This window comes from Pantherophis guttatus, chromosome 1 (assembly GCF_059756535.1).
Source record: "Pantherophis guttatus breed Tessera chromosome 1, ASM5975653v1, whole genome shotgun sequence".
In the NCBI taxonomy this organism is placed as follows: domain Eukaryota; kingdom Metazoa; phylum Chordata; class Lepidosauria; order Squamata; family Colubridae; genus Pantherophis; species Pantherophis guttatus.
In genome coordinates this window covers 46,725,887-46,750,992 of record NC_142063.1, presented here as the reverse complement: position 1 = coordinate 46,750,992, position 25,106 = coordinate 46,725,887, and the positions used below count along the sequence as shown (strand labels likewise).

At 38.0% G+C, this 25,106-nt stretch overlaps 1 protein-coding gene across 8 annotated transcripts in view; it reads right to left on the bottom strand.

Annotated features, from left to right (window-relative positions):
- The window catches only part of TTC7B (tetratricopeptide repeat domain 7B), a 117,720-nt gene that overhangs the window by 20,330 nt on the left and 72,284 nt on the right, over positions 1-25,106 (bottom strand). For 4 of the 8 annotated variants that reach the window (XM_034418313.3, XM_034418316.3, XM_087872980.1 and 1 more), the window contains 3 exons: positions 23,761-23,811; positions 18,848-18,988; positions 4,957-5,159 (listed from right to left, as the gene is read on the bottom strand). In XM_034418313.3, the coding sequence (XP_034274204.2) occupies positions 4,957-5,159; positions 18,848-18,988; positions 23,761-23,811 (395 nt within the window). The remainder of the gene's footprint in view (positions 1-4,956; positions 5,160-18,847; positions 18,989-23,760; positions 23,812-25,106) is intronic. The other 4 variants (XM_034418315.3, XM_034418317.3, XM_087872983.1 and 1 more) reach the window with 1 other exon arrangement.

Genomic DNA, 25,106 nt, shown 5'->3' with positions numbered 1-25,106 from the left:
AAGGTAGATAAAAGTTGAAGAAAGCCTTCATGCCCCTTCTTCAGCCCTGATTATCATTCTGTAAGTTAGGAAGCCTCGTCACTCTGTCTATCCCAGATATTTAATTACAGGAAGATTCACATAGTAGTACATAAAGATATATTTTGCTCAATGACCCCGTTCAGTCCTTAGGGCCCAGCAGTCTGCTTCATTGTCAAGAAACAATCTACATAATGGATAGATTATACAAAATCAGCTGATTTGAGAGAAATAATATTCTAGTTTCATAGTAAGAGAACTGCAGAAAGCCTCTTGATGTATAGTATTGTTTTACTATTGTTTGTGAGCCACCCAGATTATGGTGCTATACAAATCTTTTAAATGAATGAATGAATAAATGAATAAATAAATGCCTGTGAGGGATCTAGTGGTCCTGTCATGACTGGAGGCTCACTATTCCTATAGCATATGTCTTTAACATACTAAACCAAAAGATATTTATATTTATTTATTTTTATGCAATTTGACATTCAATGACTCAGTACATAAACTTAGTGTTTTTCTAAAGAACATGGATCCAAATATGTATCTGTCTGAAGGCCTTAAGTGGTGATTCTGGTTTTATTCCCACTATTCTTGCCAACTGCTCTATACAAATTTCTAGATACTCTTACACAATGGCTGCACAGAACCTTAAGCATTCAGAGAACAACTACCATGGAGTATATACTGTAAGCATGTTAAAAGAATTATTTCAATAAAATATGACCCACTACCCTCTCCTTACCAATCACTATCCCAATCATTTTTTCTGGACAGACTACAAACTAAGCACGGGACCCACTAAGCTAATGGGCTCCATCTTGGACTTAGAAGCATTTTGGAAAGTCAGGTGATATTTGGCACTGATATTTTGTTTTCATGTATGCCTGCCTTCTATTTCTTTTATTTTTAAACTCTAACAATATAGGTGGTATAGAAAATATGCCCAGTACTTCAAAAATTATCCTGGAACACTACAGTAAAGAAACTGGAAGCACCTTCAGCTTTAAGGGAATTTTTTCCTTGTCTGTTTCCTGTTGAACAAGAACTTCTACCCTTTATGAACAAGCAGAGAGCCTCTGGGGGAATGCACTGTGCGTGTAGAGGCCCTTTATTTCAAGTGAATTCAAATGGAAAAGAAAGACATTGTAATATGCAGCCTTTATTTAATGAAAGTGTACTACTTCGGGTACAACGCCTACCTTCTTTACAAGGCACCCTTTGGCATTCATCAATGTGTTCAATTATCTTGAAAAGCCAGAAAGGTAACATAAAAATACTTCCCTGTATTCTCTGTTCCTTTGTAATTTTTTGTCTTATACGTTCCCTCAGGAATGTATGAGGAAAAACCTATCTGAATAATTTATAGAAGCCTTTGAGGAAACAAGCTTTTCATTTTGAATAAAGAAGTCAGATAAAGTGGAGAATTATAATTCTTCAATTGAGCTCTATGCACTACAGGTTTAATTTGAATAAGCATTCTGAAATGAAGTTTTAACACAACGAAATTACATTGGACAGATCAATATATAATAAGTCTAATGTTATTAACTTAACTAGCAAAGGATAATTTTGTGATGAAGTACTTTTGTCTCCCACAGTAGAGAATGTGAATTATAACACAGACATGATATCTAGGATACAATCCTTACTCTAGTTCCCACACTGTTCTAATTCTATGCTTGCAGAATACTGTTTCATAAACTATAACACCGTTAAACAACTTGAAAGTGTTTGACAAAAAGAACACAAGCTTTTCCGTGATAAAATTCTGAAGATCCTGTTTTTTTCTTCAACATATCTTTGTAAAGTCCAGTTATTTTCTCTTTGTATCTTATATCTTATATATTTTATACTTATCTATATATATAAATGCAAAAACCACTCACACTGTAATCACAAAATCTCCAGAACCGTAAAGCCTACAAACGTGAAATTTGCCACATATGTTCCTCTTGGCTTCTAGGTGCTCACTAAGAAAGGATTTTTCGAAATGACCATCAGAGCATTAGTATTTCCTATGTTATGATTAACCTGCTCTGATGCTAAGGAGTTCTACTCCCCCTCCCCACCTGAAAAGAAATCTGTTCCAAATGCAAAACACAAGCAGAGGAGAAGAGTTTCACTTTCACTTTTACTTTCACAGCAGCAACCAGGGGATAGGATAGGGGAGGCATCTGTGGGGCAAGCCTAAGGGAGAGAAGTGGATAGGATAGGAGAGGCTTCTGTGGGGCAAGCCTAAGGGAGAGAAGGGGATAGGGGAGGCTTCTGTGGGGCAAGGTTGAGGGAGAGAGGATAGGATAGGGGAGGCTTCTGTGGGGCAAGACTGAGGGAGAGATGGGGATAGGATAGGGAAGGCTTCTGTGGGGAAGGCTGAGGGAGAGAAGGGGATAGGATAGGGGAGGCTTCTGTGGGGCAAGCCTGAGGGAGAGAAGAGGATAGGATACAATAGGGTTCTGTGGGGCAAGGCTGAGGGAGAGAAGGGGGTAGGATAGGATAGGGTTCTGTGGGGCAAGGCTGAGGGAGAGAAGGGGAGAGAAGAGACCAATCGTAACTACTCATTAATTTTCAAGCTGTAAGTGTCGATTTATCAAGCCTGATCAGTTTCGTAGCGAAGCATATACATATAAAGACTGTCTTTAACATCATCTACAGACTATGCAAAAGAGATAATCCATCAGCCCAAAAGGGAACAAAAAGACGAAGCACCTCTTACCAGCAATCTGCACCCAGAGCAGCATAGATTAACTCCAAGGTTAACTTCAGACCAACAATCAAGTAAACAATACCCCAATCAAGAAACTGCCAAAGAGCCAACAGTAAAAAGTCCAACCAAAGAATCTCTAAGACCGCCCCCACCAACACTGATAGGCAAGCCACCAGAATATAAACTGACAGCAAACAGCCTTCCTTAAGTGCTGTTCTTAAGAAGGGGTCAACCTATTTTTCAAAGCACCAAAAGGCAAGTCAAGAAACAATGGATGGAAACTAATTAGGGAGAAAAGCAACCTAGAACTAAGGATAAATTCTTAACAGTGAGAACAATTAACTAGTGGAACAGTTTGCCTTCAGAAATTGTAGGTGGTTCATCACTGGAGGCTTTTAAGAAAAGAATGGACAGTTGCTTGTCTGGAATGGTATAGGGCCGTGATGGTGAACCTATGGCACTCAGCACCCTCTCTGATGGCACATGAGCTGTAGCCCCAGTTCAGGTCTGCTGTGCATGCACGTGCGCCTCCCGCCAGCCAGCCGGTCTTTGGGTCTCTGCCGTGTATGCGGGGTGCCACGTGCATATGTGTAGGGGGTGTCATGTGTGCATGCAGAGGGTGGGGCTACGCACACATGCAGGGGTGGAGCGCATGCGCGGGGGCCATGCACACATTGCATTTTGGGGGTTTGGACGCTCACGCGCACATTCAAATGTGCGCGTGCACACACTTTGGGCACTCTGTCTGGAAAAGGTTAGCCATCACTGGTATAGGGTCTCCTGCTTACGCAGGGGGTTGGATTAAAAGATCTCCAAAGTCCCTTCCAACTGGGTTATTCTATTAAAAGAGGAATTTCAACATCTTCTAAAGCTAAGACAAAGGATCAAAATAGGGTGAAAGATAGAATAGACTGAATGATGGCCAAACTGTTTTTTTAAACAAATATTTCTCAACTTTAACTTTAAGCCGTGTGGATTTCAACTGCCACAATTCCCCAGGCAGCTTTCTAGGAGTCCAAGTCCACACAGCTTAAAGTTGCCAAGGTTGAGAAAGGCTGTTCTATAAATTGATGCTGTCATAGGCAAAGCTGATCTAATGGGATACCACTAAGTTTTATAACCAATGCACATAAAGAAAAATAAAAAGTATTATTAAACATTATTTTAATATTGCTTTATTTAATCAGAGATTTTTCTTGAAACTTTTAAAAAACATTATCTAAGACATTTCGTACATTCACTGAAGGTCCACCTAGAAAAGAAGTTAATAACATATTTATTGGGTTGTGCAAAGCATTTGGGAAAGACATTTCATAAAGCATTTGTACTGGCAAAGCATTTCTACCATGCTAAAGCCACCCTGAGCTTAGGACAGCTAAGGCATCTTTTTGCAAGGCTGTTCCCAATTCTGTATGTGCACAGAGACAATCTTTCTGCTGAGGCTGCCAGCAAAGAGAAAGGGCATGCATATAATAGTGCAGATATAGCTAGCTAGAAACTAGCTATTTGCAGTGAGAAAAAATCATGCAATGAGATGTCTCATCTCAGCTGTGCTGAGCAAGCAGATAAAGTAATAACTATAAGACCTCTTAATTTTTACAGTGTTTATTTGCACTATGAAAATGAACTGGCATCAAGCTAAAGCAAGAATACTCATAATGTACACTTAAAAGAAATTATAAATACATGGGAAATATAGAATATAGACAACACAGAGAATATCCAGCAATTTACAGGATTGTGAAATTAAACCCATGGTTGGCATGCTAGTATTTTATTCTAATTTCAGTTGATTGATTTCAATAAGATAAAATAAATACCCAATGAATAGAATAGAACAGAACATTACATTACACTACACTAAATGAATATATTAATGAACAATTTGAAACTGCTGCAGTTTTACAACCCTGGGCCCATTTCCTACAGAATGTTATTATTTTATTTCAAATATATAAGATATTTTCTCTTATTTTTATAGCATTAATAAAACAGATCACCATATTTAAAAAACATTTTGTTTCTCTCCTTTTCTAAATGTGGTTATTAGAACTACTGCAGATCAGATAAATACCAATGGCTCAAGAATTCATGTTAACAGAATTTATCCCACATATATTTTTACAGTTGTCGAATACATTCTAATTATTGAATTGATAAATATTCCTATAGTGTTTTAAGCAATAAATCTATCTTTTTATACATTATGCGGCATAAATTGAACTTACCAATCTTTGCATACTTTTGACATGTGTAGGACTAATAGATAAGGCCTCTTCATACCAGCGCTTGGCTTCATCAGTATTTCCCCGAAGTTCTGCTACCTGACCTCTCATGTAGAGAACATTGTGAGACATAGGAAAGAGGTTAGCAGCTTCCTGAGTACAAGCAGTGGCTTCTGCAGGTTTTCTAATTCCTATGTATACTTCAGCTGGAAACAGGAAGCAGAGAAAGAAAAAAGAATGAACAATTTCCCACAAGTATAAATGCTTTTTATCTTGCTGTCACTCAGCTTTCCAGAAAATTACTTCCAGTAAAAAAGCAGTCATAGGCAAGAAGCCATTCACGATATGGGAAAACATGTTTGCCCACTCTTTTTATGATTGATCTACCATTACTCCTTTCCTCATCAGATTATAGGGCCCCTATAATCATAAAATATGCCTGTGACTGTAAAGGAACTGTAATCTTACAATTACTATTAGTATCAAAAGTAAATTTTCTTGCAGCACTTTAAAACATGTGCTAAATAACTAAGAGTCTCAAATAACATGTTATGGGACTCCAGCATTTTGACACAGCTTGAAACTAGGAAATATTGCAAAAAGTATTGTCTAGCTTAACATCATACACTGTGGAAGGCTTTTTCCTTTAGAATATTTTACTTCTTAAGTTATTGTTCTTTTGCCAACTTCAAAGTCTTCTCTTCATATTAATTTTAAAAAGCATGCACGTTTTTTATTTCTATCATAATATATATTATCATTCATTCTTGTCTCCATGAAAATGAACTGATTATTGCCTCCATGAAAATAAATAACTGAATCCCAAATATTAGTCTTATTTTAGTTAATGTTCTTTAAATAAAATAATTTTCATCAAGTAATCTAAAAATGTACTTAATCTGTCAGACGGATGCTCCCTAGTAATGTTTTTATTAGTTTTTAAACTGTTTGGTGGAAGAAAGAGAAAATAAATATGATAGAAGTTAAAAGAAAAATAACTCCCAGACCCATAGTTTGTAACAGTCAATTACTTAGGGGGGCCCAATTAATCTATCTAGTTACTGTGTTTCCCCAAAAATAAGACCTTGTCTTATATTTTTTTTGAACCCTGAAATAAGCGCTTGGCCTTATTTTCAGGGAGATCTTATTATTTTGGGGTGCATGGAGGAAACCAGAGCAAATGGCGGGGACCGGCTACTCATGCATTTAAATATTTTTCGGGGAGGGCTTATTTTCGGGGTGGAGGGCTTATTTTAGTGCATGCACTAAAAAGTCCAATTGGGCTTATTGTCAGGGGATGTCTTATTTTAGGGGAAACAGGGTACCTGTATATATTTGATCATGTTGAAGCTATAAAAACAGAACTACAAGTTTTGGTATCTAATTTTGATTGAAGATCAGTTATTCTGGCTCTAGTATCTTTAAAAAAAAAATCATAAAAAATATTCTAGGATAAACCGGACACATTATTGCAGAGGCCAGAAATTTAATTCATTGAAATAGCAGAGTATCTGTTGTCCCTCCAAGTAGTATCAGCAGTCCTCCCACCCCAATCAAATAATGAAAGGAATAACTAAAAATAGGGAGAGGGTGATATTTTTATTTAAGATCTGATGTCAACATTTTAAAGCATTATATAACAACTGTGATTCTTTTATATCTGCAGTATTCATGTTCTGAAATCTTTAACTTTGTTTTTAGTAAAATTATTGTTTCAATGCTGTTCTTCTCTCAGGGTATAGAGATTTTTTAAAAATGGTTTGTGCTATGGAGTGGGGTATGCATGTTGATTGCTCAAAGGGAACATCACATTTTTTTAGAACTGCCATGTAATTCCTCAGATATTACTAGACTAGTTTTTTTAAGATCCCAGCTTGTAAAAATAATTTTAAAACAATGTGTGATGACCTTTTTAAACGCATATATGGAAATGGATGAAGCCTAAAACAAAAACTTATATGCAGCTATTACAATAAATACATAACATACAAATGTGCAATATAAACAGCCGAGAATTCTAAACCCAGTTTGAATTATGTCCACATTTTATTATAGTGGTGTTAATTTTTAGAGCTATTAGAAACTGTTTTATTTCCTGTCAATGTTTTCCTTCCTCAATGTAAAAAATATGTACAACACACTCGGATTTCAATACTTTATGACTGTATTTCAACAGATGTTGCTTCTGTCCCAGCACTGCTAAATTTTTGGACTCATCTTCTCTATGTTGTCTATCTAAGCAGGTGCTATAACTACTACCAACAACAACAACAACACAGCAATTATTATTGTTAATGCTTATATCTTGCCTGACTCCTGATGGGTCAAGAGTCAGACCTCATCTGGGTGGTTTACAAATTGTTAAAAACATTTAAAAGCAAGAAAGCAACACAAAGGAACAAAGATGGCGGATGTAACAAACCTGGATAGGAACAAAGAAAAAGAAGAAAAGGGCTTCACTCTTTTTCACTAACAGCCTGGCCCAAGAACCACGTTCTTCAAGGCCCTTCAAAACACCAGTAAGGTGAGGAATAATTGAATCTCAGGGGGAAACTCATTCCACAAGGCAAGTGCTGCTACAGAGAAGACACACTTTCGGAAACCCAATAGATGACATCCAAAGAGCACCATCCTGCCAGATGGGATCAACCAGACAGATATTGTGGGAAACAGGCAATCCCTGAAGTAACTAGACCCGTGATGGCGAACCTATGGCACGCGTGCCACAGGTGGCACGCGTAGCCATATTAGTGGGCACGCCAGCTCAGCTCTGGGGCGCATGTGCGCGCCGGCCAGCTGATTTTCGGGCCTTCTGGGCCCACGAGAAGTAGGGAAACAGGCTGTTTCCTGCCTCTGGAGGGCCTGGGGGTGGGGTGGGAAAGGCCCGTTTTTCTTTCTTACCTGGCTCCAGATCCTCTCTGTGTATCTGGGAAGGGCGAAAACAGCCTTTCCCACACCCTTGGAGGCCCTACGGAGGCTGAAAGGGCCCATTTCCCGACTCCCACTGGGACAGGAAGTGACGTTTTTTTCTGTCCCCAGCCTCCAGAGACACCTAGAGAGGCTCCTAGAGACTCCTAGAGAGGTTCTGGAGGCTGGGGACAGCAAAAAATGTCCTGTCCTGTCCCACCGAGAGATGGGAAATGGGCCCTTTCAGCCTCCGTAGGGCCTCCAAAGGAGTGGGAAAGGCTGTTTTCGCCCTTCCCAGATACACAGAGAGGATCTGGAACCAGGTAGGAAAGAAAAACAGGCCTACCAGGCCATCATGTGCCAGGAGCAGGGGGGAGGGGGTTGCGCACGCATGCGCCCCCCCTCTCCTGGCACGCAATGGCAAAAAGGTTAGCCATCACTGAACTAGACCATATGCCATATAAGGCTTTACAGGTAGCAACCAACAATTTGAATTGCACCTGGTAATACACTGGCAACCAGTGCACTCACAAAGCAAAATGTTATATGGACATAGCAAGGCATTCCCATTACTGCCTGCATTGCTACATTCTGGATCATTTGAAGTGTCAGGATGATCTTCAAGGTCAGCCTCACATAGATTACATTGTGGTAGTCAAGCTGTGAGGTGACGAGGGCACAAGTGACAGTCTGAACAGCTCCTGATGTAGGAAATGGTGTATCTTTGGGACACCAAATAAAGCTTCCTGGCCACCTGTTCTGCCCACCTGCCCTAAATTGCATAGTAATCTGGATTGCGAAGTTCTACCATATACAAGGCCAGAGATAAAATATTCTCAGATCTGGGTAGCCCAAACACGCACAGCATTTGGTTTTGGTTGATCAAGTTGGAGACAGATTCTCCCTGTCAAAAACTTCATAGCCTGCCTACACTGTCGAGGGGTAGAGTCTCAACAGGCTAACTTGGCTGGCCAAGAGTTGCAATATACAACTATCATTATTGGGTATCATCATCATACATTGGGCATACTGATGTTACTGAACCCAAACTGGCAGATTACCTCACCCAGCAGTTTCATTTAGATGTTGAAAAGTAGAGGAGAATAGAATCTTGAGGTATCCTACAAAAAGGGGGCCTGGGGAACAATTTCTCTCTACCCACCAATATCAATTGAAACTGTCACTGAAGAAAGAAGTGCAGTAAAATGGTCCCGCCAGATTCCCAACCCATGAAGCTGGCTTAGAAGTATTGAAATCCACCAAGAGCTCAAGAAGCACAAAGATAGATGCACTAAGATCCCTATATAGTATATATACTACCAAGAGCCTTGGTAGTACAGTGGTCTAAGGCACCCTGTTATTAAGCTGGTTATTAAGACCAGATGCCTGCAATTACTGCATGTTCGAATCTCGCCAAGGCTCAAGGTTGACTCAGCCTTCCATCCTTTCTAAGGTAGGTAAATTGAGGACCCAGTTGTGGGGGCAATAAGCTGACTTTGTATAAATATACAAAAGAATGAAGGCTATTGGTTAGCGCATTGTAAACCGCCCTGAGTCTCCGGAGAAGGGCGGCATATAAATCAAATTTTTTTTTTAAAAAAAGTATGTTATGTGGGGCATGGACATCCCCATGCTCTGCCAGTTTGTTTACAAGTGTGATCAAAGCTGTCTCAGTATTAAATCCTAATATTGAAACCTAACAGAAATGTATCTAGTTAAGCTGTTTCTTGTAGGAGTTTCACCAGCTGCAACTATCTATCTTTTCAACAACCTGCCCAGAAAGGGAAGATTGGGAACTGATTAATAGTTGATAGTTATTGAAGATTTTTGGGTCCAAGGACAGCCTCTTGAGAGTGCATCATCCCCTCTATCACAGTGATTGAAACTACAGCATGGAACCAACTGTGGGTCATCTCCTTCATTTCTTTCATGACCCAGGAGACCTGGATCCAGTAGAAGTGACTGAGCTGACAGCAGAGAACTCTGTTCACCTCCTTAGGAGTCACTGACTCAAACTTATCCAAAATCATAGTATTAAATCATGCTCAAGGTGCCTCAGCCTGCTTCACCAGAATCTAAGGTGCAGCGAATTGGATTGACCATCTGCCAGACAGCGTAAATAATCCTTACAATGGCCTAACAATAATTCCAAGGGGCACTCTCCCCCCCAATAGAGACCAAGTCACTATAAATGTAAGCAGCAGAACAGCTACTGGTATTTTGCCACTCTTATTACCACAAATAGTCCTTAATGTAGTCAGACTCACTTTCCTCTCCTTGTCCCGCCCATCCTGTCCGTCCCATCCCATCCCATCTTTTTTTTTCCTTTTCAAAGTTTAAGCCTACTAACTTTCTTGAGGTAAATAGGTATATTTTACATAACCGGAATAAATATGAAGAGTAGACAGACTTCCCACCCTTTACTCAGGCGCTAGACCGGCATCTCATGGTCTAGCGCCCCTATCACTTCGGATGGGGGGGAAGTTACTCACTCCCTCTGAAAAGGCTCACAATCTAGGCATCCTCCTGGATTCGCGGCTGTCCTTGGTCGACCATCTGACAGCTGTGACAAGGGGGGCTTTTGCACAGGTTCGCTTGGTGCACCAGTTGTGCCTTTTCCCAGACAGGGATGCCCTCCGTACAGTCACCCATGCTCTCTTCATCTCTCGTTTGGATTACTGCAATGCCCTCTACATGGGGCTGCCCTTGTGGTGCACCCGGAGGCTCCAACTGGTCCAGAATGTGGCTGCGCAGGTTGTTATGGGGGCTTCACGTTAGTCCCGTATTACACCTCTCCTGCGCGAGCTGCACTGGTTACTGGTGGTCCTTTGGATCCGCTTCAAGGTGCTGGTACTTACCTATAAAGCCCTTCATGGCATAGGCCCGGGGTACTTGCAGGATCACCTTCTGCCTGCCTCCAACCGCCCAGTGCGCTCACATAGGATTGCCCTCCTCCGGGTCCCATCGGCCAGACAATGTCGGCTGATGGCACCCAGGATGAGGCCATTCTCTGTGGGCGCACCGACCCTCTGGAATGGTTTACCCACTGGGCTCCGGATGGCCCCCGAACTCCGCTCTTTCTGCGCTGATCTGAAGACATGGCTTTTCCAACAAATTTGCTGATCTGATGGGAGTTTTAACTAATCTTTTGGGGATTTTAATTGAGTATTTTAGTCGTAATTTTATTGTTTTATTGTTTTATCTTTGTGAGCCGCCCCGAGTCCTTCGGGAGAAGGGCAGCATATAAATATAAATAAACTAAACTAAACTAAACTATTGCAGACCACAAACCTTATTTTGAATTCTGAATGATGACAAGCTAGTCTTTGTATTCTGTTTTGTCCACTTTTCTTGTGAATTAATTTGCCATGAATGGAGTCACTTCACCTGTCACCTTTTGATTCCACTGTGTAATAATAACAGCAACTGACGGTTAATTATATCTAGAATATCATATGAACTCCTGCCTAGCATGATTCCAGTATTATCAAATTCTGCTTTAAGGTAAATTTTAAACTGTTTGGAAAACAAATGACAGATCTCATATTCTATGTAATTTATCACTGAGGTATAATTGTGCTGTATCTTTAAATATGTGGTTAGACAAGAATAAACTTTCAAAGTCAAGATAAATGTGACAGGTTTTATTTATTTATTTATTTATTTGTTTGTCAAACATGTACAAGATAGCAGGTATAAATATGAACATGGACATGAATGAAGGAAATGAATACAAATAAATGGGGACAGTAGGACAGGAATGGTAGGCACGCTGTTGCGCTTATGCACGCCCCCTTTACGGACCTCTCAGGAATGGGGTGAGGTCCACGGTGGACAGTTTAAGGATACAGAAAAGCAACATATATTTGTAACTGAGTGGGAGATGAGATGAAACAATTGTCATGGAGTGGGTTTTTTAAAATGAAATCTAGGATATCAAAAGAAGATTAGTGCAGGTAGTACTCAACTTATAACAGTTCATTTAGTGACCGTTCAAAGATAACAATGGCACTGAAAAAAGTGACATGATCATTTTTCACAGTTACAACCTTTGTAGCATCCCGTTGATCCTGAGATCAAAATTCAGATGCTTGGCAACTGGTTCATACTTATGACCATTGCTGTGTCCTGGGGTCATGTGATCATCATTTGCAACCTTTTGACAAAGTCAATGGGGAAGCCTGATTCATTTAACAATTGTTACAAATTTATCAACTGCAGTGATTCACAACTGAGGTAATAAAACTGGGCAAAACTTACTTAACAAATGTCTTATTTAATAACAGAAATTTTGGGCTCAATTGTGGTCGTAATTATGTGGTAATTAATAATTATTATTATTGAATTTTCAGTAAGTCGAGGACTACTTGTACTTAAAATATTTTTAAGGAACTTTTTAAAATGATACTTGTCCTTTTACCTCTCTGCAAACAGGTTTTCTGTTTGTTTCTCTCCTGGATTAATCACTGTGGACAAAGATATAATGCAATTTTACTTGCGGGTTGGTGATTGTCAGTGACCAGAAACTGACAGTCAGTAAAGTAATTCCTGATTCATTATAAGCATAGAATCTCCCGTCTACTTCTCTGAATCTTTTGGGAAATGTTTATTTTATAAGGTGCTGGAACAAGTTGAATATTCCATGGAACTGATGATTTTTTTCAGAAGCTCTGGAGAGTTAATGCTGGAGAAAATAAGCTTTCTTACTTTCTCCTGAAAGAATCTGATCTCCTGAAAGAACTGAACACTCCTATTTCTTTTTAGCAAATTCTTCTTCTTTCAAAGAAGTAACCAAGTGCAGAGTGCCAAGGACTCCACAGTCTTCTTTTTCCTCCCAGGATTTCATAGAATATAGCAATGACTTTATGACACTACAGCAGTGGGCATGGCTTAAATATTCATACATAACCCCTATAATATATTACACACACACCCCTATTGGATATTTAATGCATTTGTTTCACTGCTCTTTTTAAAGTACCGTATTTTCCGGCGTATAAGACGACTGGGCGTATAAGACGACCCCCAACTTTTCCTGTTAAAATATAGGGTTTGGGCTATACTCGCCATATAAGACTGCCCCTCTTCCAATGCACACCAAATAAAAATTAAAAAACATCAACTGGCTCACCTACAATGTAAAAGCAGCTGTGCTAGACCCAAAATGGCCCCTGTAACAAGCAGGAACCTCACACAGCCACAAAAAGCCCCCCCAAAAAACTTTCACACTCTAAACACACACAACACAACACAACTGGCTCACCCACAATGTAAAAGCAGCTGTGCTAGATCCAAAATGGCCCCTGCAACAAGCAGGAACCTCACACAGCCACAAAAAGTCCAAAAAACCAACTTTCACACTTTACACACACAAAATTCCACATACAGCTTTGTGAGATTTTGTGTGTTTGTGTAGTTGGAGTGAAACACTACAGAAACACACTAAATCTCAGAAAGCTGCACAAATATTATTTTATTTTATTTTATTTTTATTTTTATATGAAAGCTAAATTTAAAACTTCCTAAACTTTAAATGGCTAGGTCTAAAAAAGAACAACTAAAAAAACCCCAATTGACTATTTTTTTTAAAGCTCCCAAAGAGGAAAAAAACTTACCCAATAGAACAGGGGTCTCCAACTTTGGCAACTTTAAGACTTGTAGACTTCAACTCCCAGAATTCCTCAGCCAGCGCTTTGCTGGCTGAGGAATTCTGGGAGTTGAAGTCCACAACTAACTCCTTGCTTGATTGCAGGCAGGGAGTTGCTTGCTTGCCTGAATAGATTCAGGCAAGCAAAGCAAGGCAAGCGTTGCGACTAGCAGCTGAGGTAAGCAAGCTGGAGGGGGAAAACTTTTTCCCTTTTACATGGTTCTGGCGATCCCAGCTGAGTTGCAGGGAACTCAGCTGGGATCGTCAGAGCTGGGATCCTCAGAGTAAAAGGGAAAAAACCTTTTCCCTTTTACGTGGTTTCTGGCGATCCCAGCTGAGTTGCAGGGAACTCAGCTGGGATCGTCAGAGCTGGGATCCTCAGAGTAAAAGGTAAAAAACTTTTTCCCTTTTACGTGGTTTCTGGCGATCCCAGCTGAGTTGCAGGGAACTCAGCTGGGATCGTCAGAGCAGGGATCCTCAGAGTAAAAGGGAAAAAACTTTTTTCCTTTCACATGGTTTCTGGCGATCCCAGCTGAGTTGCAGGGAACTCAGCTGGGATTGTCAGAGCTGGGATCGCCAGAGCTGGGATCGCCAGAGCCATTTAAGGCTCGTCAGAGCCTTTCGGGCTGGTCTGCCTGGTTACAGGAGAACGACACCCGGCGTATAAGACGACCCCCGACTTTTGAGAAGATTTTCATGTGTTAAAAAGTCGTCTTATACGCCGGAAAATACGGTACAAATTTAAGCCATTGTAGTTTGACAACTTACCACTGAATTTTGATGTCACAATATTGTAGGTTTCTGAGGGTGAAACATAGGTTTCCCACTCCTGTTAATCCTCTTTGACTAGTATATTTCTAGAATCTTAGCAACTATATTAGTGATCAGCTAATGAGCTTCACGGATGAGTAGTTTAAGCTCTCCTCTCCTATCTGATTGTTTCTACTATGCCACAATATTTATTCAAAGTTTATTCAAAGTTGATGCAAGAAGAATTAGACAGGGACCAAAAAGAGCTATTTGCTGCTTTGAGTTTTTGAATATTTATTATTTATTTATTTATTATTTAAATTTTTATACTGCCCTTCTCCCGAGGGACTCAGGGCGGTGTATAGCCACAATAAAACACATATATCCATAAAATTTAAAAAACAGTTTAAAACATATTAAATAATTTGGCCCTATATTAAAAACTAAAACACCCATTAAAATTCATTCTTAAGCCAGCCCAGCCTATTGAAACAGTAAAGTCTTAAGGGCACGGCAAAGATACGTAGGTCAGGGATCATACGAATCTCCGAGGGCAGTTCATTCCAGAGGGCAGGTGCCCCCACAGAGAAGTCTCTCCCCCTGGGGGTCACTAGTCGACATTGTTTGACCAATGGCATCCTGAGGAGTCCCTCTCTGTGGGAGTGTATTGGCCGGTGGGAGGCTATCGGTGGCAGAAGGCGATCTCGTAAGTACCCAGGTCCTAAGCCATGGAGCGCTTTAAAAATGGTAACCAGCACCTTGAATCGCACCCGGAAGACCACCGGGAGCCAGTGCAGCTCGCGCAGGAGTGGTGTTACATGGGTGCGTCGTGTCGCTCCCATAATCACCCACGCAGCCGCATTCTGGACCAGTTGGAGCCTCTGAGTGCTCTTCAAGGGGAGCCCCATGTAGAGAGCATGGGGCTCTCATACATACCCATTTATATGTTGGTTTACCTATCTAGATACAGACTTCTCCAATATGCAGAATCAGTTTTTTTAAAAAAAAACTGGGACTTAGAGCAGGGCTGTCAAAACTCCCAAACCACAGCCAGATGCGTCATGAACTGGCCACGCCAACACCCGGTTTAGCGAAGGGGGAAAAAGTCCCGATACATCACGTGATGCCGCCATGACAACATGAGTTTGACACCCCTGACTTAGAGGAATCACATCGTCTATTACAAAGAGAGAACTGTCACTCATGTGAGCTGCCCAGCATCAGTGAGAATTGGGCAACCTACAAGTTTATTAGATGATGATGATAATGATAGTATCTGCCCTGGTTGTTTCTTTATTGAAACAAAGCATAATGGCAGCAGAATTAAGAATTACAGTAAATAACAAATATAATAAATTTTCCTTGTTTGTTGTTATTATTAATATGCTCTCCTAAATTGATGACAATGAAGTAATAGTACAAGGATCAATATATTATATGCTAGAAAAAAATCAAATATGTTAATCTTAGAATAAGAATTTGATGCTATTTTCTTTATTAGTATCTATACCAAAGAAAGTCATGTCATTCTTTTCCTTTCTTACTTTTTTCTTTTTCTTTTTTGAGCTTTTTTCTTTTTCTGTTTATTTATTTATTAAATTTACTTGCTGTCCAACTTGATCTTTTAATCTTGTATTTTTTAAAAAAATCAGTTAGTTATATACTATATATATATAAAATAAGCTAATCCTTTTATGCTTCAGTGAAGGAAACAAATCATAGAGTGTACATGTATTCTGAAAAACATTCATGTTATAATATTGGTGTTTCAAAAGAAAAATATAGACGTTTTGATAACTCTAGGTTATATTTTCAATTATACTCCTCCCATGATTAACAGAATTTGAATGCATGAATTCAGCATTAAATCCAGAATTTACTAACATATTTTTTAATACACAAAATAATGTTAAATTTATAACACCTAACAGATGAAGAAACTTTACTGTTTACAAATCTATTTCTGGGCATAATTCAAAGGTTGGTTTTCACTGACTAGACTGCAGTTTTCCATACAAATCACCCTGTTTTAAGCTGTTTGGCAAAGGCCTTCTTTCTGATCTGCCAACCGAAATTAAGATGTTGGACTGAGAGCACAAAGGTCCAGGTTCTAGTTTATTAATGGCCATGGAAAGTCACTGGGTAACTCTAGGCCACTTACTCTCTATCAGTCCAACTTATTTTTCAGACATTTGCTGTTGTGGGAGTGGGGGACCAGGAGAGAACACTATGTGCATTGCCGTAACCTCGTATTTACAAAAGGTAGGATATAAATCAAATAAAAAATAAACATAGTAGAAACCTGGCAAGAAGGATGTCTTCTCAGCAACCCTTGTCAGAAAAGTACATCTAGTTTCCTTGTTGAAGATGTTCCAGCCACTGGTTAGCAAAGTATTTTAATTTCAACAAATGCTGGTTCATACTTGCTACCTCCATTTTAAATGAACAATATATTTAACAGAATCTTTTACTGATGTCTCTGCTCTGTTTTTATGTTTTTAACTTTGTAAAACACCATTAAGTTAAAGGCAAATGAGATTCAAGTCTCCAAGGATTACAGGTGGATAAAACGGCTATTCCACATGAAGAATTCATGGAGCATTCTGGATTGCTTGTACTACTAGGACAATACATTTAGCTTCTCAGAAATAATTAGTTATGCCCAGCAACCAGTTGGTAATGGCCGTCACAGGAAAGGCAAAAATATGTTTGCTGTCATAGGAGTGGAAGGGAATAATACTTTCATAGAAAGCATTACTATAAACCCTGTCACTCTGGAAGTATTTAAAAATAGTGTTTAACAGGATTTAAGATAGGGAAAAACTAAGAGGTCTAATTACCAAATGCTCATGGTCCTTTTAGGTCATAGAGCAGGTTTCTTTATATATTTATAAAACAAGCAGGTTTCAGCTTTTTGCCTAACTTGTGTACATAGATATAAAATGATACAAAATGTTTATATTTGATCAGCACCAGTAACTGTTTTATTACTTAGCACCCATGGTAATCTAATCAATCAATCAATCAATCAATCAATCAATCAATCAATCAATCAATTAATTTGATACAGGTAGTTGTCAAACTTACAACCATTTATTTAGTGACCGTTCAATAGCAATAGCACTTAGACTTATATACTGCTTCGCAGTGCTTCTACAGCCCTCTCTAAAAAAATTTTATGCCTAAATCTTCCCCCTTTTTAAATGTGGAAATTTTAAATTTTAAATTTTTAAATTTTAAATTCGTCTTATTTATAGGGGCATGGGTAAGGCGTTTTAAATTGGGGAGCCATTTTGGATTTAATTCTGTTTTAAATGTATTTTAATGTTTATATTGTATGTTTTTTAATTTTGGCTGTTCACCGCCCCGAGTCCTTCGGGAGAGGGAGCGGTATAAAAATCTAATAAATAAAATAAATAAATAAATAAAATGTAAAAATTACATAATATCCATAATCTATCATCCATCTATCTATCTATCATCTATGTATCTATGCATCTATCTACCTATCATCTATGTATCTATTTAGCTAGCTAGCAAGCTAGCAATAGCATTTTTACTACCTTCAAACAAGTATAAATGCTCCACTCTTCCACTTTAACAATCCTTGAAATGATATTATTATCTGAAGTGGACTAATGGGAGCTCTTACCTAGCTTCACAAAGTCCATTATTTCACATTAGCTCAACGTGAACTGCCTAATGTAAACATGCATAGATGGGCCTGCCTTTGACAGAATAGATACCTGATTAATCATCTATTGCCTTACCAGTTCCAACTGTTAATCGGGGATTGCTTTTATTTTCCCACACACTATTCTCTTTAGAAAGCTAATAAGTATTAGCTTACTAGTATTACATATCATTTCTAGCATACTATATCAAAAATAGCATTTTTGAAATTAGACTATTGGAGCTCCTGAATATATATACTGGTAGCTATTTCTCATAGGAGAGAACATTTTTGTCCTGTCTGCAGTGATCAATTTTATATAAACCTAAATTAGCCAAGCATTAAGATATGGCCAGAAACTCTTTCTAAAATTCTCAATTAAACTACTAATTTATCCCCATAAAACATATATATCCTCCCCAAAAATTCTCCCAAAATTATTTTAGTGATTCTTATCCTTTGATGCATTTTGAGAAAACACTTTAAAAGATACATTTTTCAGGTGGCATTTATCTTTTCTGCCAAAGCTGCTGCTTTCTGTCCCAACTACATATTTCTTGAGTAATGCCATTTTAAAGTTCATGAAAATAATGTCACACCTAATTTTCAGTGTGACATCTTACATTTCCATGCCTTAACGTCTTCTGGCCAGTGGCTGGGGAAAAAAGCAGGGAGAGTCAACCTTCTGACAAGCTTGTTAAATACTAAATGCTCCCTTCTTCTAATCCACAGTTTTCATAAATTAAGCATTGCTGTGTTCTTGTCTTCAAATGAATCAAAATGCCACATTCTGAAAAAGCATCCTTCTAAGCAGCGTTTTTATGCTGACATCCAATAAAACATTCTGGCCTGCCAAATGCAGCAAAGAGTTTCCTGGGGCTAATAGGGAAGAAGAAACAACTGCTCTGTCCCATTACCTGCATGAAGCCAGATCTGAGCCAAAGTCATCCAAGGATGCAGAGGACCCTGCTTTGGAGTGCTACTCTGCAAAGATGAAGCCACCTCTGATAGTGCCTGCTCCACTCTAGAGGCTGCTATTGATGTCGCATGGACCGAACCTATGAAAGGAATGACAAGTAATTGATTTCAGGAGAAAGGGACAAAGATGCAAGCTCTCACATGCAGGTTCTAAATTCTTCATTTTAACTCTGTGTAAGGTAAAACTGTTATAAATCCCCAAAACCTATACTTCAGGGCACATGTAAGACATTTTTAAAAAACTTCATTAGGAGGTTAGTGCTGGTGAACCTATGTTAAAAGGCTACTAGTGGAAATGACAAATGAGACTGGAGCAGCCATTGGGAAACACAAAGGTTTTTAGCTGTCAAATAGAAGTGAGTAAATTTGTGAGTACACAAATGCTAAGGCCCAGAGGGGGTGCAATAACACTGTATGATAATTTCGTTTACTTGCTCTTTAATACAAGTCTTTGTGATTTTTTTCCCAGCAAAATGGATAATTTGAAGGGTAAATTAAGAGTGAAAAAAAAAAAACCAACGTATTACATGGGAAGTAGCCTCAACATTTCCCTTAAAAGAAATCCAATGGCATAAATCAGTCATTCTCAACCTGTGGTCCGTGAAACCCTGGGAAGCCACAATATTGTCACAGGGGCTCCATGAAGGCTTGAAGAAATGCTATGATTTAAATCTTGGGTTAAGTCTTTCTGGTCCGGGGCTATGGTCTGGGGCCACGAAAGGTATTTAAAGGGGGTCTTTAGTGAAGAAAAGGTTGAGAACCATTGGCATAAATTATAAAGTTCACCTATCAACAACACTAGCAGCAGTTAGAAAAGTAAACAAAATGGACAGTTCATCCAAAATGAGTTGGAGTATATAAAAAAAGATGATTCAGAGCTATTAGATCTTGATATCACCTCATTTGTTACCATTTGTCAATTTTTTTTAATGACTAATCATATTTCAGTGCACAAGATAGTGCCAAATTATCATCAGCTCTCACAATGCATGTAGAATATAGCAGTTTTTGCTGCAGTTTCTAATTATGTAACAGACTTAGTACATCTCTTTAAATGTTCATGGCACTTATTAGATTCTACAAGTATAGCACATAGGCACATTCCAAAAAAGCTTAGGTTGCCAAAGAATTTAAGTGAAAAGTGAAGTAAGAAGAAAACAAAGATAAATTCCTTCTTTGTTGAGCTATGGCAATCTTATCACCTTCTCTGGTTTTCTTGATGGGAATTTTGAAACTAAATTTACCGTTTTTCTTCACAAAGTAATGGTATATGTTTACGGATAGTTGTATTAGACACCACAGATTAATATGTCTGGCTGGAGTTATTGGCTTTCTTGTCTGAGTCATACAATCAGTCATGGCAAGTGCTTTTGATTTTTGTCTTTTTAGCTATATGCAGCTGAAACTGTTCCTTACATTCATTAGGGGAAAACATTATCCATTTAGTTTCTGTTTGCTATACAATTGGTTAAGGTAGAAGAGGTCTGTAATATTCAAGACTGAAACATGCAGCTTCCAAAGAGATGCTGCAGGAATTTCATCCATACTTCATGTATTCATTTCAGGTTTTTAAAAATATATTTCACACTCCTACATCCGGATCTTACATAAATATATCTGAAAGTCAGCAACATTTATTTCAACAGAACTGACTTTAATAAATGTGGTCAGGGTTAATCTTAGAGATCAGCACTGAGGGAGGACTTTTCACATATATTCAAGAGCTTTAATTCAAAACCTGTTCTTACACAGTATATTTTCAGGACTTGATCATCTTGTTTTACTCAAGTCCTTTCTAGCTAATAACGTGATACACAAAGGGGGCATTAAAAAAAAGTCAAGATGCTGGCTTTCCTTCCTTCACATGCCTTATATTACAACTCATATAAAAAGGGAGGTAGGACTTAAACTGTACAATTGCAGCCACATTCTTGGGACACCTCCCTATGGTGAATTGCCACAAACTGCCTCCTGTATTTTGGAAAGTCTCTGGGCCTTTGAAAACTTTTTAGGCGGGCAGAGGGCATCTGTTTTCCACTTAAGCACTATGGACCTTAGTTACCACATACTTTAGGCTTTTCATATATATTGAACAGAAATATTGAAAAAGGGACAGCTAGAAAAGGAGAATGAGAAAGACTGACATATTTGTCCTGCTCAACAGCATTTGAACCTTATACTATTACCAACATTAATTCAAGTAATAAGATTTCCCTATGACTAGGTAACCCTAACCCTAGATACCCTTCTCCACATTAATATTTTATAACGCTTAACTACAATTAAGGCAAGAAAGGGTAGAAAGATGGGAATATTTGTTCTAAAGGCTCTCAAATATATTATCCCAACTCATGGCGCTCCCATGTAACACCTCTCCTGCACGAGCTGCACTGGCTTCTGGCGGTTCTCCTGGTGTGATTCAAGGTGTTGGTGACCACCTTTAGAGCGCTCCATGGCTTAGGACCTGGGTACCTACGAGACCGCCTTCTGCCACCAAGAGCCTCCCACAAGCCAGTACGCTCCCACAGAGAGGGGCTCCTCAGGGTGCCATCGGTCAAACAATGTCGATTGGCGGCCCCCAGGGGGAGAGCTTTCTCTGTGGGAGCACCTGCCCTCTGGAACGAGCTCCCCCCGGAGATATGGAGGATTCCGGATTTATGTACTTTCCGCCGGGCTGGCCTAACTTCTCCAATTGCTTAATTTTAATTTTAAAAGGGGTATTTTAATTGTTGGGCCAAAATTGTTTAATATGTTTTTTAAACTGTTCTTAAATTTTTGTATTCTGTGTGTTGGCTGTTCACCACCCTGAGTCCTTCGGGAGAAGGGCGGTATATAAATTTCAATAAATAAAAATAAATAAATAAATAATAAATTACCAACTGTATTTATAAGCCAGGACTGTTATGTTTACAATTTACACTGGTATACTGTATACTCTCAATTTCTCTAACATTGTAACCACACATTCTTGACACACAAAACATATATTGTTATTTCAATACTATACTATTCTTTTATTTTTTGACAGACATGTATATAAATTTGGCCCAATAAGCAGATTTGTACAAATTTTTACAATTGAAAATGTGTTATGTTTAAATATGCAAGATCAATAGCTGGTAAGCCACAGGTCCTATGAAGAGCCTACAAGTTCACTCCCAAACAAACAAACATACAAACAAACATTTATTTCTGGCCTCTCTTACAGAGTTGCAGTAATGAAAGAGGAAAAATCAGAATGGAACCAATTGAGGACTGATTATATAATCCAGACAGTCTGGTGTACCTGGATGCATATATCTATATATAGTTGGAAACAGTCCCAAACAGTGGTTGGATGGAAATTTATGGAAATCCAACATAGCTTGAGGTATGTCAAATCCCTAAACTTCTATTCTACACCTTAAAACGGATTTGAAGAAAAGGTTGGAGAAGAGAGTACTGGAGTATTATTTAATATTTTATCTTATATCTATTTGAGGAATTATTACTGTTACTGAGATACCACTGCATTCTCTTGGACATGGCCGTGCATCAGAATGAATGGCTTATTTTAAATTCCTTTAATTAAACAAGAATATGCCATAATTTGAAAAAATAATATGGAAGCTTGTCACTGTGAAAAGGTGAATAATACTGAAATTGTAAGAATTTGGGAAGACAGGTGGTTTTGTTTTCGAAAAGTTAGGTAGAAGGAAAAAAGAACAGTTTCTGTTCTACTGTGCCCCTGTCCTTGATGGCTTATGAGAAATAACATTGTTGTAAAATGAATTTATCACTATTTCCAGAGGCTCTTTCCTTCCTTGCTACAAGATGAAAAGTTACTTTTCAATTAAATGTCATGATAATGTTTTAGTTTAAAAGATGAAAATAATTGGAATTAAGCAAAACCATGCAATGTAAAAACATATTAAAATCCACATGCACATAAATTAAAACAGAAAGAAAAAGCAGGCTTCAAAGCATGTAGAAACACCAAAATGTGGAGCATGCAGAGATCTGTATGCCAGTGCAAGCAAATCACTGTCTAGACTAAGAGACAGTATCTTCTGCAGGACTAGATAAAATAGACATATGTACTTATGGACAAATCTGATATGACTTTATTTCAACTGCACAATTCATCTCGCACTCCCAATATATTAAAATGCTTCTGGATTTTTTTGGAAATAGGTGTAACAGAAGTGAAACTTTGGCTTTCCGCTCTATCAGTTATTAATATTATTTTGTTCCATGAAATTTTTCCATGAAACTCAACAATTAATTAGGCACAAATCGAACTCAATATAATAAATTAATAGGATCAGAAAAGGTCAAAGGTAGCTAAAAGTAACAATATATTAAAGATTTCAGATCATTTGTAAGTATCAAACAAAAATAATTTTCTTAAAGAACTGTAGTTTTAAATTTTTGGCTGCTTAAATTTTTGAATTTAGATTATTTTTTTTGATTAGCTTCGTTTATTCCTATTAGCTAAGGAGCTAGAACGTCATTCAACTTCCAACTGAGCTGGAAAAATCACTGCAATGATACATAAATATGGCTGCTTATAAAGTACATCAATGACTATCCAAGGATTAACTCCTTTATCCAAAATGTATTCATTTGGAGCCCTCCAGAAATTAATACTGCCTCTTTAATAACTGAAACCAAGTGACTACATAAGTGCATTCAGATCTCATAGGATTACAGCCTCAGGGTAACTTGAATGGGTCTAGAGCAACAGCCTTGCTTTGCACAATGTCAACTTCCATGGCGAATGGACAACATTTACATTCTGTGGTGAAGGGAGAGTGTTACTACTAAATCTTTAGAAATTTAATAATAGACCTATATAGTAAATGCTACTTACAAACTGAAAAAAGGGAGAAAAAACCATGAAAGTAAGCATCTGGAGGGTTGCCTTTAAACAACAGATCAAACCACAAATTAAAATCACAAAAAAATAACAGCTATAAAATAGAATTACACAAATGCAATTACACTTCTGATAACCTTCAAACTGTAAGCCAGTTTTCTTGTTTTCCAAAGGATTTTGAACATTGCACATATGGACTTCAAATCAGACAAAATTTTAATAGTGATATTGAAGTATTTAAGTTATTAACCCTCTTTCAGGCCACATTAATATACTGTACAAGTGCAACATAGAGAAACAATAAATACATTTATTAAAAAGCCAGAGAGGACTTGGACCATTTTTATTCATCTGAACTTAAAGGGAAAAACACTGTTGTGCTACACAAATCACATGATGGAAACTAATTAAGGAGAGAAACAAGCTAGAACTGAGGTGAAATTTCCTGACAACTAGGACAATTAATCAGTGGAACAACTTGCCTCCAGAAGTTGTGGATGCCCCAACACTGGAAGTTTTTAAGAAGAGATTGGACAACCATTTGTCTGAAGTGGTGTAGCATTTCCTGCCTAACCAGGGAGTTGGACTAGAAGACCTCTGAAATCCCTTCCAACTGTTTTTCTGTTATTCTGTTACTTTCAGGACAAGGCAGAATAGAATCTAACAAGGAGAATACACATTTAACCCTAACAGGGCATTTTTTTTTACAGAGTTCAAATGATTACTGAGAATTTCATAGGAGCTGGATAATTCGCAGTTCACTTCTAAATTAGTGTTTCTTTTTTATTATTATTATTATTGCAGAAGGACCTTGACTTATTGGCTACCCTAAATTAAAATATTTCAACCTACCTGGACTACAATTTATAATACTGTTTTGGTGTTCAATAGTGTTATGAATTCAAAACAATTATTTTGCACGTATGAAAATTCACTTCTAAATTGGTCAAAACTGTTTAAAACACAGAACAATTCATTTTAAACTTAAAAGCACTGTTTATAACTCAGAATGGCCCTTTTCTGAATTCAAAACAATTTAGATTTGAAACATTTACGTATTATTATTATTTTTTAAAAAAGAGATTTATCTACTAAATTTCTTAGTCATTAGTATTTGTTGAAATAAAAACAAATTTAATTTCTTTAGTTTTCAGGAGAAAAGTAATTCCAGAAATGTTCAATTTACACTCTTAATTTAATTAATTCTTATACATGATCACTCGTCCGATGAAGCTCAGTTCTGATATTTATACTTTACAAAAAATAGCTCTCTAATTACAGATTATAACAATATTCTGAACTATACCATTTTAGATTAGAGAGGAAAATCTGAAATCCTT